Genomic DNA, 14330 nt, shown 5'->3' on the forward strand with positions numbered 1-14330 from the left:
TTCTATTTGTTTCTGTGTAGTCATGGATGTGCAAGCATTCGAGAGGCTACTTGGCCCCTGCATGGACATTATGAAGAGGAATATAACACATTATGAGGAGCAGCTGGTGGCAATGTTTGGTTCAAGCATGGACCTGTTGGATCCAGGGAATTAGGCACAGGGTATCTTAGTGCCTTCTCAGTTCAAGACACAGAAAAGCCTCCTATCAGCAACACAACACAACACAAGGAAAAATGGACACTACAGAACAGTTACTGCTGCTGTCTTCTTGGGCATTTTAGAAATAAATAAATAAGTCTCAGCACAGATGGATGGGGAGAGGCTCACTCCATGCCTCCACTTTGCTGCTGAAATTTCATTATTAGGCTTAGTTTAAAGATGATTCTAACCCTTCTCTTACTTGTTTGGCTCAGAATGGCATGTCTCTCCAACCATTTAAGTGCCTGATGCGAAACCCAAAGTGTAAAAGATACAGAACCTTCTTTTTCTTTCTCATTTTATTGTTGTGGTAAATCTTCAGAGCAGATCTGTAATGGCAGGCTGCTTATCTTCCCCCCAGGGAGCAGCCTTCTCTTCACAGTCTCTTAATATCTTCCTTTGACACTTCCTTTACATAATATCAAAAATTTAATTGTAGCATTTGGGTTTGACGTCGAATATATCAAGGGGACTTGAAATTATCAGAGCCATTGAATAAGTTGGTATTGAGGTGTTCCTGCCATCTGCTGAAAGCTTCAGGTACTGCAGTTCTGTAATAAAACTATAAACAAACCTGGGGGCACAAGAAATAACTGCTCAATACTGAAATGCAGAAAATGAAGAATGATTGACTTCTGAACATTTTCTGAGCAGTAAAGAGAATTGTTTTAGTTCTTTATGCTACCAAACATATGCAGAGAGTTTGATAGTGGTCCAACAGCTCCAGTGGCCTGAAGGTGCCATAGCTGTATCATCCCCATCTCCATTTCTTAAAGTGGGCAGATTTTACTGCTGAGATGTTGCAGCACATGACCCTCTCCTGCTTTTAGAGAGATCCTTTATACTGCTAGATTTCACAGGGCATTGCTGTTGTCTGGATCAGTTTTTAAACTCTCTTTTTAAGGAGGTTAATTTTTTGTAATTTAAAGGAACAATATTTATGTACTTAAGCAGCTCCCCCCAATTCTAATATTTTGTAATATTCTTTAACTTGATTGGACACTTAGATACTTCCAAATGCCAAGTCTGTTTGTTAAATCTTTCAGAAATTAGCAACATTTGACTTCATGAAGCAAATGCCTTTGCTAACTAGGCAGTTGGTGTGTTTGGAGTGGTCTTTTGATTTAGGTAACAATTCAGTTAAAGATATTTATCTGTCAAATCCGCAGCATTTATTAGGGAGACTTCTATTTCTATAGATCTATTGACCTTAAGGCACATCCTGATGAGATTTTATCAGAGTATTATCTAAATGAGACTCGGACCTTCAGGGGGACCCTTTTTATGGTATAAAATAAAATATTTATCTAAAGAAAAGGCATTGAATTTGTAGGTAATAAGTCTAGTGGTCCCCTTTCCATTTTCAGTCTTCTAAATTTATGTGACACTTACCCACATGTTCCTGGGATGGTGACATTTTAATTGCAGACTCTGGGTGGAACTGAACCCACTATTTAGTTTTTTATGACCACCTGAACAAGGGGAGAGAATACTACAACTCTGAAGTCCTGCTTGTTAGCACACTAGAAATCTGCTCTTTTTAACAAGTGGAAGGTGAAGAACTACAACATGGAGTTGGCTTCTAGCCCATAATATTTTCCTCACTCCTCCCAGCTCCTGCACTGTTCTGTAAAGTGGGATCCGTATCAGGTTGAGGCTGTACTGATGTTGTCTAGTTACAGTAGATTGCATTACGCTTTCAGATGATGGACTGATTTGTAATGAATACCACTGAACAAGGTGTGCCACACTCTTATCTAGTTGCTCTTGTAACTGCCTCCATTCTTAGCACAGTGCGTTTTCCCTGCTTTACTGTACAGGTTCAGTTCTGCAAGGCTAAAAAAGCAGCAGGAACTGGAATTTCATTCATGCTTCTGAGGTTTAACACTAAAAACACTCATAAGCTTTCTTTGTAATTGTAGAATTAAAAAAAAAAAAAACAGTTGGCAGGTCCTCACGCTGATAACTGAGAGATTAGATTCAAAAGTAGACTCAGGCTCCCAAGCCAGGCCAGCTGTGGATTGTCCAGGCAATCCAGACACAAGCTGGTCTCCAAACCCATCCGAGTTTCCATACAGCTTAAGCTGTCACATGAACCAAAGAGGATCTCTCTGAATAAATATCCTCAACCAGCTTTGGTCCTTCCCATACGAACACTTCCTCAGATGCCCCTCCCTTGTATCCACTGGAGTGCAGCACGTTTGGCTACATTACAATGTTCAGTTCTCTGCATTATAGGTCTCGGTGCCTCAGAATATGCAAACCTTGTAAACGGTACTGAAGCCTGGCCAAAAGGAAGCAAAGTCTACTGGGTACCCTTGTTAGGGCCTTAAGGAACTTCTGAATGGAAGGATTTTAATGGATTTAGAAGGCAGAGGGAAGGAACATGAGGCCATGGACTCAGAAAGCTAGAGGTCCCAGATGAGGGAGAACAGATTTACAAACACAGCACGGTGGCATTATCACACAGAGCCGTGTGACACCCAATGTCCGATGGGTCACTCTGGTATGATGCAAGTGTGCAATTGAACTTTGAGCAGAGAGAATGAACCTCAGGGGGCCATCAGTTTAAAGTCCATCATTTGGGATTTGCCTGGCTGGTCTGGATTGTTCTAACCAATTTGCTTTGTAGTCTTCTGAGGAGTGGGGACAGGAAGATAGGGAGAGGTGACCTATTGAATGTTACTCAATAGCACCATTGTCCTTTATTCATACTCTGGCTGGCTAGCCAAAGTCAGAGTGCTTGAAAGTAGCGAGAGAGAACTGACTGAGAGACATTGACCAATGGTGATTCAGCTGCATCACCACATCCCTGTCTTACTCTCCAGCCACTTTTGTTTTAATGTCTCTAATGGATGTGTGAGTTTCTCTGGTGGCATGGCTCTGTGTTTAGTAAATCTGCCGTGGATTCTCAGCAACTGGTAGTGGAGAGAGCTCTAGTTTAATAAGAGAACTCAGCAGCAAAGTGGGTAAGAGGATGGTGACCTTGAGATTTGGAGAAATATCTGTCTTATTTCTGATTCTCTGCTTGTGATTGTTGTGAAGTCAGTGAGAGGAGCTTTCAGTGGTCAAGTGTCCTGGCATATGGTATTTCTGGTTAACGTCACAGCACAGGTTTCACAATGTACAAAAAAAAAAGCTGTCTCTTTTTAAAAAAAACAAAAACAAAGTGCAGTTTTGCACAGAGGAAAAAAGAAAAACCCCTTTGAATGTCACTTTCCATTCTCTTTCGTTTTCAGTTAGCTGATGTTGGGACTCTGGTTCTTGACATGTATTTGTAAACCAGTCTTGCCAAAATACAAATGTTTTGGGTTTTTTCACTCCAGCTACCTTTTGTTGTTATTACAGTTACTTCTGTTTTCAGTCACTTCAACCATATGCTTTATTTCAAGAGGCCTTCCTTGTAATTTCTCTCTTTACAGGCTATAGTGTTATATCAGTATTTAAAGATGCAAAAGAAAACCACTAGCTTCATAAGAGAATTACTGAAATCCATTTAGCCTGGCTGGAGCTAAAGATGTGCTACCAATATTTTCCTCCTCTCAGAAAAAAAAAAGAATTCTGCATAAAGATGCTACCTCAAGGCTCCAAGTGCTTTAAAGGTCTTTCACCTGGGAGAATTCCATAAGTCAGTTTTGCAAATTGGTCTGTTGCATTGAGTTAAATGTTTTTTATTGATTGATTCATTGGGAGACCCATATTTTATTAACTCATTTTACAACTAGTATTTGATTCTCAAAGGATGAGTGATTACAGAGAGATTGATTCTTGCACTATCATGTTGACAGTGGGGGAAAAAAATACCTGCCATATAAGCTTATGGTTTTAAAACATTCTGGGGTTCAGCTTCACTTTTGGTTAATAAAATGCTGACATGTCGTGTCCAGCCTTCCTGGTACAATCCTGTGTGTGTGTTAACTTATTCCAGCTGACACAGCCCCCCACAGCATTATGTAATGAAGTGGCTGGGTATGTCTACTGACAAAGGAGAAAGCTAAATTCCTTGGAGGACTGCTGGAGGCACTATAGTTAGTACTCTCAGTGGCCTGCTGAAGATGGTATTCTCTCCCTGACACAATAAAACCAGTTACAAAATTCCCCAACCACCGAATTTTACCATTTGGTGAGAGGACCCTATTGAGGCATTTAGATTACACCTGTATGTGGCTATTATTGCTATGGATAAAACCAGTTCCTATTGCTATTGTTGCCACACTACATGGTAAAATGGTGCGACTGGCATTCTAATTTATTATTTGAGTACTGTTGGTGTGTTGAGCACTGTGCAAAACATAGATTGCCCTAAAACAAATTCTGAAGGAGAACAAAACTAGTTTTAAGGTGAGATAAGCTTCTAAAGTTAGCTGCCCTGCGTTTGTTGCTGACGCATAGTGTGTGCTGAGCTGTGGCTGTCTATTTCTTTAACAAAACTAACACAAAACCTTTAAAGGAAACATGTAAACATCCAGTACAAAAGATGTGCTGTGTGACCTGGAGAGTTTACTATCTGAACACCCAGCATGATGGCATATTTGCTTTTGCTGAGGTGGTTTTATTTTAACCCTCTTAAAATGTATATACAGCTTTAAATGTATAGATATGGGAGAAGAATTCTGGTGTATCCATGGGACACTGATCAACTTTCAAAATGGAAAGTGTCTTAGCAAATTCACTAGGGGCTCTGGATGACATAAATGTGTCATGTCTCTGGGCTTTGCTTCCCATGTCAGCATTGAGAAGCTGGGAATTGTTCAGATCCGTGTCACTAAAAGATATGAAGTGCATCCACTAGGGACTCTGTCTCCCCAATCAAGACGTGAGCTAAAGATTGGATCCGAAGCTTGCCAGGAGCACTAGGCATTTGGAAGAACCCCACACCTTCTGGGCATTCGAATCCCTCTCCATTGGAACCGAGAGGGGGGAGAAACTTCCCAGCCCAAGAAAACAAGCGGCATGGAGCTGGGTCTACCTTGGCACCAAGCAGAGCAACAGAGTTTACTGATGTCTAAGCATCACGTGCACAGACACTTGTCATCTGGGATCAGCATATCCACAAGATGTTAGATTTGAGCTATTACCCCACTGCGGTGAATGGGGACAGATCTCTGCCATTGTTTCAGGCTGGCTGCAGACTCAAGGAAGATAGCACTGCAGCAGTTCTTTTTGGTTTGTGTTTTTGAAGGCTCTCTTTGGCAGGAAGAGGCCTACACAAATAACTGTTCTTGAATGAAAGCAGAGAGACCACAGCAAGGCAGGGAATTCCCCAACAGCAGAATCCTGGCGCACAGGTCATGTGGAAAGGCACTACAGGACAGTAAGTCACATCTCCTGGGCCAAGCAGTTGGATCCACAAGGGTACATGTGCAGCCTCTATGGATACAGCCATCCAGAAGGCTGAATTTGTGTGCCAAAGAAACATGCAGCCCAAGAGTGTGGAACTCTGCAAACAACCGTGAAAACCCCTACTTACTGGTCAGTAACCTTTCTGCTTAAGGCCATCAAACCAACAGTCAGGAAAGGGGTAGGGGAGGTTGTTGTGATTAAAAAAGTGAGAATCCTTTGGGAATTATTGGATTGAGTTTTTTAAAAAGTAGGTTTTAAAAATAAGACCAACTGAAGAAGTTTTGTGCTCAGGTTGTTATCCCTAGCAGAACGACAGACAGACAGACGCACGCCATGAGGAGCAACAGTGGCCTCAGCAGGCACTGATCCTTCCAAGCACAGCTCCTACAGTGTCCACAATGAAACTTTAATGCACACGGGCCTTGTCTACACAGAAACTATCCCAGTGTTCAGAGTGGTGCGGTTGTATCTTAGAGCCTGGCTGTAGACAATGGATCGTGTGATGTGGTCTGGATGAAAGCTGGAAGCATGTAGGTAAGTATAGTGGTCAGTAGGTTTCTAGTACAGGGTGGTGTTTATGTGACCATCGCTTATTAGCACTGTAGGGTCTAGGAAGTGTTGTGTGGACTGGACTGTTAGTCTCTAAGGTGCCACAAGGACTCCTCGTTGTTTTATCCCAGTGTTGTTAAAGTCGTGCCACTCCCCCAGTGTAGATATAGTGGTACAAAGGTGCCTTACAGCAGTCTGGCTATTCACTTTTGCACTATAAGGCACCTCTATGCTGCTGCAACTACATCCATGCTAGGCGTTGTACCGATTAAGTTCTCAGTAGAAAAATCCTTCCCCCCCCCCCCCCAATTGTGTGCACACCAGGCCTAGGCTAAAGTGACCCATTTTCTTCCCCTCCTGATAAAGTTCTAGCTCCCTTGTGTGGATCAGTGCCTTGGTGAGAGCAGTTTGTACTGAAGATCCCTTGTGAATGGTGCATGGCCCTGTACAGAGAAACGTTTATGCTTTATCATTACAAAGTGTGAAAGGATCCACTACAAAATGTAGAACAGGGTGTTTTTTTTTACCCTAGCATGAAGGACTAGAACTGTTTATCACTTTTCTGATTGTCCCTGTTCTGTTGTTGTCCCAACTCCACCCCATCCCCAAATGAGTTCATGCTGCCCAAGGTTACTCCAGGTAGGAAATGTATCATGTTAGTCACCTTGCACTTCTTGTAAATTGAGATTACAGTCAAGCACAACCAATATTTAGTTTTCTAAACAATCTCATCTGCCACAGCTGCAGAATTAACATCTACAGTATACTGATACTGTAAACAAATGAGTGGTTATCAGAACTACTGTCCCTTAAATCTGTGGGGTTAAAATCAACTGTTTTGACCAAATCTGCATGTTATGAAAATTACATTTCCTCCCAAGTTGAGACAGCCATTTGAATGATGTAATGTGCCCTTTTTAACATGGAAACCTCCATGCAAATACTTGATACGTAACATGGTTTGAGGCAGTCTCAAGAAGTTCACTGGGCAATGAAGGTGTAGGGTTCTGCAGTCTCATCTTCAATTTCGTTTCAGGCTGTTGAAGAAATACTCACTGGTTCTGGAATAAATCCCCTCAGACATAGCTGAATACAGATGGCTTTTCCTGAAGTTAAGCTGTTCAGCTTCAGAAAGACAAATATTGAATGCTCCATGATAAACACACTGTGGGCAACACAGGCAGAGATGCTCTTTTTCTTTTAAATGGGCTTGGCTTTGGTGCAGTATATCTCTGAAACTAACAGCAGGGCATTCTCAGTCCAGTTACTGTTGCTGGCACTAAGGCAGGATTAAAACATATATATACTATAGAGAGCTGCCATTGGTTACCAAGTTTTACAGTACTGTGTCCTCGACATGGGAATTGTCTGTAGGCAGGGTAGCACTTAAATTGACAATAAACATCTGTATTTGAGAGAAAATCTGATACGTAAAAACAAGCTGCCAGCCTCTCATTTCAGAGCCAGTGTGGTCAGTAACTGAAAGCAGGCTGCTATTTCTACGTCATCTTCCAAATGTTTTACTTTATTTTTCAAGCAGAAATTGGTGGGATGACCATGTTAATTCGGCCGTGGCTGGGCATCTATTATTGCAAAGGCTGGAGAAAAACTCTTAAAAAGCCTCTAGTCCTGATTACAACTTTCCAGTTTGCTCCAACTCACCTGCGTTACCTGAAGCTCCACAATCCATGGTTGTCTTTAGTATTTCACGTTCAAATCTAAAGTTCATTCCAGAGCTCTCAGCTCAGCTGCTTTCTCTGTCATCTCAAAAGATTTCCTTCTCCTGCTATTGCTGGAGTTAGGAGGTTGGAGGTGGGGTTGAAGAATGGAGTATTTAGTCCTTGGGAATTATCATTTATAACCAAGGGAGTGGGAGAGTAGTGTCCAACAAAAAGAAAGAACACATTCAAAATGATTACCCTTCTTGCCTGGGGTGAACCACACACTTGTCATTAGTTACAATTCATACCTATGTTTGCTGCAGCTCCCACTTGTCATGGGGTTCAGATTCAGTTTTTGTTTTGTTATCCTATCATTTTAAAGCTTTATGTTAATGTCAAAGAAACCAACTGTTGTCAACTTCAAGCATCCAAGTAAATGACAATGAGAACAATTTCATATTATATGCTTTGATCATTCCAAAGTGCTCAAGTTTTCCCATGGGATTTAATGCTACTCCTAAACTAGGTTACCATTTGTATTGCAGTGAGAATCCTCATTAATCAAATCTTGTAACACTAGTGAATTCAGGGATTTGCATCATCATATAATATGTATCTTTGCCCTAGGAAAATTAAGACAATCTGTTTAGTCGTAGGAAGGATGCACTCTGTTCTCTGGAGAAACTCCAAGTAGGTCAAACTGTGAGGCCAGCAGCCCCTGTTCTTCACTGCCAAGTATGGAATCAATGACGTTTGTTGTGTCCTTCCCGCATTAGATATTTTCTTATGTTCAAACATGTGCCTGTATGAAGAGCTGCATTCTGCTCTCTTGGGCTGCACTGGCAGGGGTGAATAAGAACAGTACTTAGTCCAAAAACTGTGTAACAGACTTCTGTTTCAGTTTTATATGCAGGGATGACAGCTCATGGAACATAAAAGTGTTCTATTGGGCAACAATTATATCATCGAAAGCATATTTTTCTGCCCACTTGCCAAGGTAATTCACATTTTAAATACAGTTTTAGCAGAATTAATTTAGTTTAATAAAGGCCAACAGAATGACCTGGCATTAATATCCAGCAGCCCAAGGGAATAGCAATCACAGAAATTAGTGAGAATTATGGGCCAGGTTCTGAGAAATCTTCAGGTTTTCCAGAAAAAGGATGCATTTTAATACTGTAAATTAGTGGGAGCCTGGGTTCTAGCTAGCTAGAGCCCTCATCCCCATGTTATTCCTGTGACGAGCAGGATGGGAATGGCTGTGGTTGTTGGGGGAGGAATTATGTGGATCTGGTTCAGGGTACACATGCATTGAAATGCTCCAAACGGTCTGTGCGCTAGTTCTTAAACCCATATCTCAGCACACTCCTCTGTGGCTCCATTTGCAGGACTGGTGTAATGGTCTCAATGGAGCCAGGATCAGGGCAAAAAAGCTTGGGCTGTTTGATCCTCTTTGACCATGGCTATTTGGAGGTGTATTTAGAATACAGCCCTATGCCTTCAAAATAACCTTAAGTGACCATAAGAAAGGGATTGCAGGGTTCTGTGTTTATCATCTCAGAGGCACCATATCCAGTCTGTTCAGATTACAACTAAAAAATATAACCAGCCGTAAGTATCCTTAACCATTCTAGTGCTGATGTGGAGCCAGACTTGGAATCCAAGCTCGTCTCCGTAGTTACATTGGCTCTGCAAAAACAACAGGAGGCAAAAAGTAGCAACATCTTAGTTTAGGCAGTACAGTCAGCAGGCAGGCCTCTGTCCCAGTGGAACGCAGCTGTCATGGAGGTTCATAAATCAAAGTCTGGTCTTTGATGTAGTTGGAGCTTGATCCATTAATTGCTTGAAAATTAGGATGAAGGTCTTAAACTGGCATCAAGAGTTATCTGGGAGATAATGGAGGGACTTGAAAAGAAAGGCACGGATCACGGGAGCCAGCCCTCCTCAGGGAGGAAGTTGCCTAATGAGCTGTGGGTAAAAGGAGGCATTTTAAGATGTTGATGCTTTCTGGCCATCCACACATCAGTGAGGAGTCAGACAGGACTCCAAAGCTTCATCCCCCTCTGGTGAATAGGGCCTGTGCGCCTTCAATGGAAGGTGGAGACATCGTCCCAGTCATTTTGTTAAAGGGTTTCTCCTTTCCAACCAGCATCTATTCAGTCTTGTCTGGCTTGAGCATGAAGACTGCTCTTAATCCAAGAGCTGATTGCTCCTAGGTATTCTGACATTTTAGTGGTGATGGTGGTTGCATCAGAACAGAACTGTGTTTTAAACAGCCCTCTAAGTCTTTAAAAACCTTACCTACAGCTGGCAAGAGCAGTGGTGCTGGCCAGCAGTGGGGCCCCTTGTCTTTCCAGTTTCCATGCCAATCTGGATATCCTCAGACTATCACCAGCGCTGTCTGCTCCACTGAGAGGGAGGGCACATTTGGGTCTCTAGCTGCTGTCTGTTCAGAGGTGTTATACGCAAAAGTTTAGTGGGGACTACAGCAACAGCGTCGATGGAAAAGTAATTTCAGGAAAGCATGCATGTCTTTTTAGCTGTTTTTTTTTTAATGTAGCTGGGAATGAGGAGACTCGAGCCCCGTGTGACCAACCAGCTCTCCCCAGACAACCACTACATACTCCACGCTTTGGCAACCACTGCTTTAGACTGAAGGCAGAGATGTAAACAGCAGACGGATACAGTGGTGAAACACCTCGCCCCCTACCACCACTGCCAGTATGCTGTTAGGTTCTTCCATACACACAGAGCAACCATGACCTTGGCTAAAGGACTTTTGTTAGATTAATACAAACAAGAAAAGTTAGAGAATCAAGGCTCCATTGTGTGTGTGTCTGTATCTGTGTCCACTGAACCAGCAGAAGCCACTGAGAACAAAATGGTTCTCAACAAATTTAAAGATGCAGTACACAGTTTCTTTACATCCATTTCATTCACCACACATACGGAGTTAGTATTATCTTGCAAGTCTTACTTTCATGCATAGTTCTCTCCATACGACATAATGATATAAACAGTACTTTTCTGATGTTCCAGACATTTAAGATTCTCAACAATTTTTATAACCATCAAGGCAATGTGATAAACCCAAAGGAATAAAAATTCCTAAAGTCTCAATCCAGGAAGGTTTTCCTCTTACCACATTTCTTACATATTCTTAACTTTTCTAGATTGAGACTCTAGGTATTTTTATTCCTTCGGGTCTATCACATTGCCTAGATGGTTATAAAAATTAAGAGAATCTTAAATCTGCCTGGGTCTGCTATACACTTACAAATGTTGATCAAATCTTGTTACAGAGGATGAGATAACATGAGCTGCATAAACTCTGGCACCGTCACATTCTGTAGAAGAACTCCCACAAGCTTTTCAGAGCAGCAGAATTTTGTAAATTAATGTGTGGTCCTAGTCTGAGCAGTGGCTGCAAGAAGGTTCCATGTTTGCTCAGTGGATTTGCTCCAGGTATTTTATTCAGACAAAGCCGCTGACTTTAAGAACTAAACTAACATTTTGCTGCCTTTTTTTTTTTACTCTGGGTCAGCCCTGCAAAGCCAAACATGCTCAGAGGGAGCAATCTGTATTCCGCTGGTGTATCTTCAGCAGAAGAGTTTACTAATATTTAGTCAGCCCTACCTGTGAACTCCACTGCAAGCTCTGAGTTAGCACAGGTGATTCAGATGGCATCACGTAAAGACATGATGTGGGTTTGTACAGGGCCTAATTTGGGACCTTTATTACAGGTGATGTATGAGAAGCACAGAGCAGCTGGGTTCTCAGATACCAGATTGAATCTCCAAGAACTAGATATCTCTGTCTGTAACTGGAGCCCAGCTGTTCAGAATTTTGGAGACCCATAGAGCACTGCATGCCATTTACATGGTGCTTTTCAGAGCAGAATCAGACTGTACTTCTTGCAACTCTCCTGAAGTTCATGCTAGTTCCTTAATGGCCTGTGTATTATGCACCAGATCCACACACTCCAAGATGCACTTTTGTCTGGAATGTAGATGTGACAGGAATGGAGTTTGTTAAAACAGCCACTCCAGAAACAGCCAGCACTTGCATGACAGAAACAGGGCTAAGACAGGAAGTCTCTGTCTCAGGGTACAAAGTTATTTGTGACACTGTGACCCTTTTTGGGCAGAAAATCTCTGCATTTATCTTATATGCATCTGGGTACGAGAGTAGGATACTATGACAAGCATTTGTTCCCCACATCAGATTCTTCGGCTAGCGCCTCATTTATTTCCTTTATCTACCCAAACGAAGTTCATAATAGTTAAGTAATGAGAACATTTAGTCCTTATCCACCCAGTGTTCAGAACAATGCGAGCTGCCAACCTGATCAGAATGGCTGATACTAGCAGTGCTCTAACACTGTGTGCTGACCCTAAACAAGATTTTCTCCCCTTAAAAATGGTGTTTTTTCCCTCTGCAGGCTGGGTTATTTTAGGCCTGATTTTCAGAAGTGCTAAGCATAAATTTAAACTGGAGTTGGAGATGTTCAGCACTTCTGAAAACCAGACCCTATTTTCCTCCTCCTGATACCTACCCTCTTAGGCAGGCTATAACACAGTTTTAGAACACTTTGAACACTCAGATCAGAGTCATAATGCAAGAACCCTACTATTTTAACACCCCTTGTGTTTAAATGGGATTGTAGCTAGCAGAGTTCTGCTCCTAGTAAGGGCAGGACCAACATTTCCCCACTCTTAAGCTACTTTACTGAACCGCTCTCTGTTTTTCAGATAGGAGTTTCTATCCATAGGGATCAATGCTGTGCTATTCAGGCTTAGAGAGACATCAGCCAGCTCAACATAGCCATCCTGGCCACGGATGGAATTATATCAGGTTAGTGACAAGACCAGCAATCTTTCTGCTCTAGTCACATTGCATTCTTTCACTGTGGTCCTCGGTATCCAGGATGGCTGATCTATGGGAAATGAGTGATCTCAAGTCTAGTTCCTAGCACGCAGAACACATTCATAATTGATAATCTGGGCATTTGCAGCAGGAGACACGACTTGAGAGAGTTCAGACTGCTCTGCCCCTCCAAGTGAAGCTCCAGGCAGCGCGCCTGGGGCAGCACGGTAAAGCTAGCGCTGCCTCCAGCAGTCCTGTTTCAGTCACGAGGTCACTGTGACTCCTTTGCTGCCAGTCTGGCATCCTTCAAGCCTCAGATTTACTTAAACTCAAAACCTCAGCTAGTATCAGCTTTTTTCTTTTTGCATCACTCTATTTCTAACTGCTTCAACGCCACCTCATGATAGTGACGATTCTGGGAAATAAAATGCAAAGCAACCTAAATAATTGTTCTCGTTCATATTCCATTCCTAGAGCGACAAAGAGTACCAGTTCCTATATTCACCAAAATACCTGATCTTCATTTCCCCAGATGACCTGTGTTGGGACTTTGTTCATGTTCTTACGAAGCACATTCCAGAACTCTTCTTTGGTACATCCTGAAAACATATATATATATTTTTAGAAAGGAAGAAAAATTAGTATGAAAGACATGAACTTTGTTCCATTTAATGCTATTGTCCTAGATCCACGTGTTCTGTGTATGGAGTATTTCCATTTGTGTACAAGTTACATGTATTATTATAGTCCGTGACTTTTTATAGGACCTGTTGGTATAGTTCTTTCTGCCAGACAAACTCTGCTCTTACATATTAGGTAGCATTTGTTATGTGTGTTTCACACATCATCAAGCCCCGTCAGGATCTATAAATACAGATATCAATTCACTTGTATCAGAAACAGAGCAGATACACATAGCCACTTCTGGCACAGCTGGGAGGTAAGGGCTCCTGGTTGGAATGGGATTATCATCAACTGTAGTTCTTAAAAAAACAGCTCTGTTCTTCTGATCCCTGTGTGTTGCATGATGTAGCTGGCTTATGCGATAGCCCCCCTCATGGCCAGGGGTCACTTTGCAGGCATCCTGCTGCTGTTTCCCCCCCTTTTCAGGGCCCCCTTGAGACCTGCACACAAGCTTTTCACACGGACCAAACACCCTCCCCCCACCCCGCCTGGAACTCTTGCTCTCACAAAGGATCAAGCACGGATACTCCAAGCCAAAACCAGCCAACGAGTACCACAGAAGCTGACACTGAGAGAACAGAGGACAATAGCAGTGCTCCTGCTTTGTCTGCCTCACAGCACCAATGGAGATATTACGAAGACAAAGACTTAATAGCAAACCTCTCAAAAACAACAAGCCCAAACTGGAGCCAATGTTGGAGGAGCAGGATGTAGTTTGCCTTCCATGGTGCTTTTTAGGAAATCTGAGAAACAAGTTCAGAAGTAAGGGGTCAGAAGATCCCTAGGCACTCCCGTTGTTTCAGAGACTACGGAGGACTGGTGGTTCCTCAATGTGTCTGCAGAGGATCAGTTCAGTAGACGCTGGGATTCAAAAAGTTAAAGCTTAATAAACCATCAAAACACAAATTGTCAGCATTACCTGTCCACATAGACAAAGTGAATATCCTATATCAACCAATCACACCTGTTCTTACTGTTGATTTGCTAGGCCATTTGTCACAAGCCTAATTCAAAAGACGAAATCACTGG

General features: G+C 42.3%; 1 protein-coding gene across 1 annotated transcript in view; it reads left to right on the forward strand.

Annotated features, from left to right (window-relative positions):
- The window catches only part of PRKAR2A (protein kinase cAMP-dependent type II regulatory subunit alpha), a 114383-nt gene extending 110287 nt beyond the window's left edge, over nucleotides 1-4096 (forward strand). The window contains exon 11 of the mRNA XM_034775360.1: nucleotides 21-4096. Within this exon, the coding sequence (XP_034631251.1) occupies nucleotides 21-154 (134 nt within the window). The 3' untranslated portion in view covers nucleotides 155-4096. The remainder of the gene's footprint in view (nucleotides 1-20) is intronic.
- Nucleotides 4097-14330: the final 10234 nt, after the last annotated feature.

Source organism: Trachemys scripta, chromosome 7 (assembly GCF_013100865.1).
Source record: "Trachemys scripta elegans isolate TJP31775 chromosome 7, CAS_Tse_1.0, whole genome shotgun sequence".
Taxonomy (NCBI): domain Eukaryota; kingdom Metazoa; phylum Chordata; order Testudines; family Emydidae; genus Trachemys; species Trachemys scripta.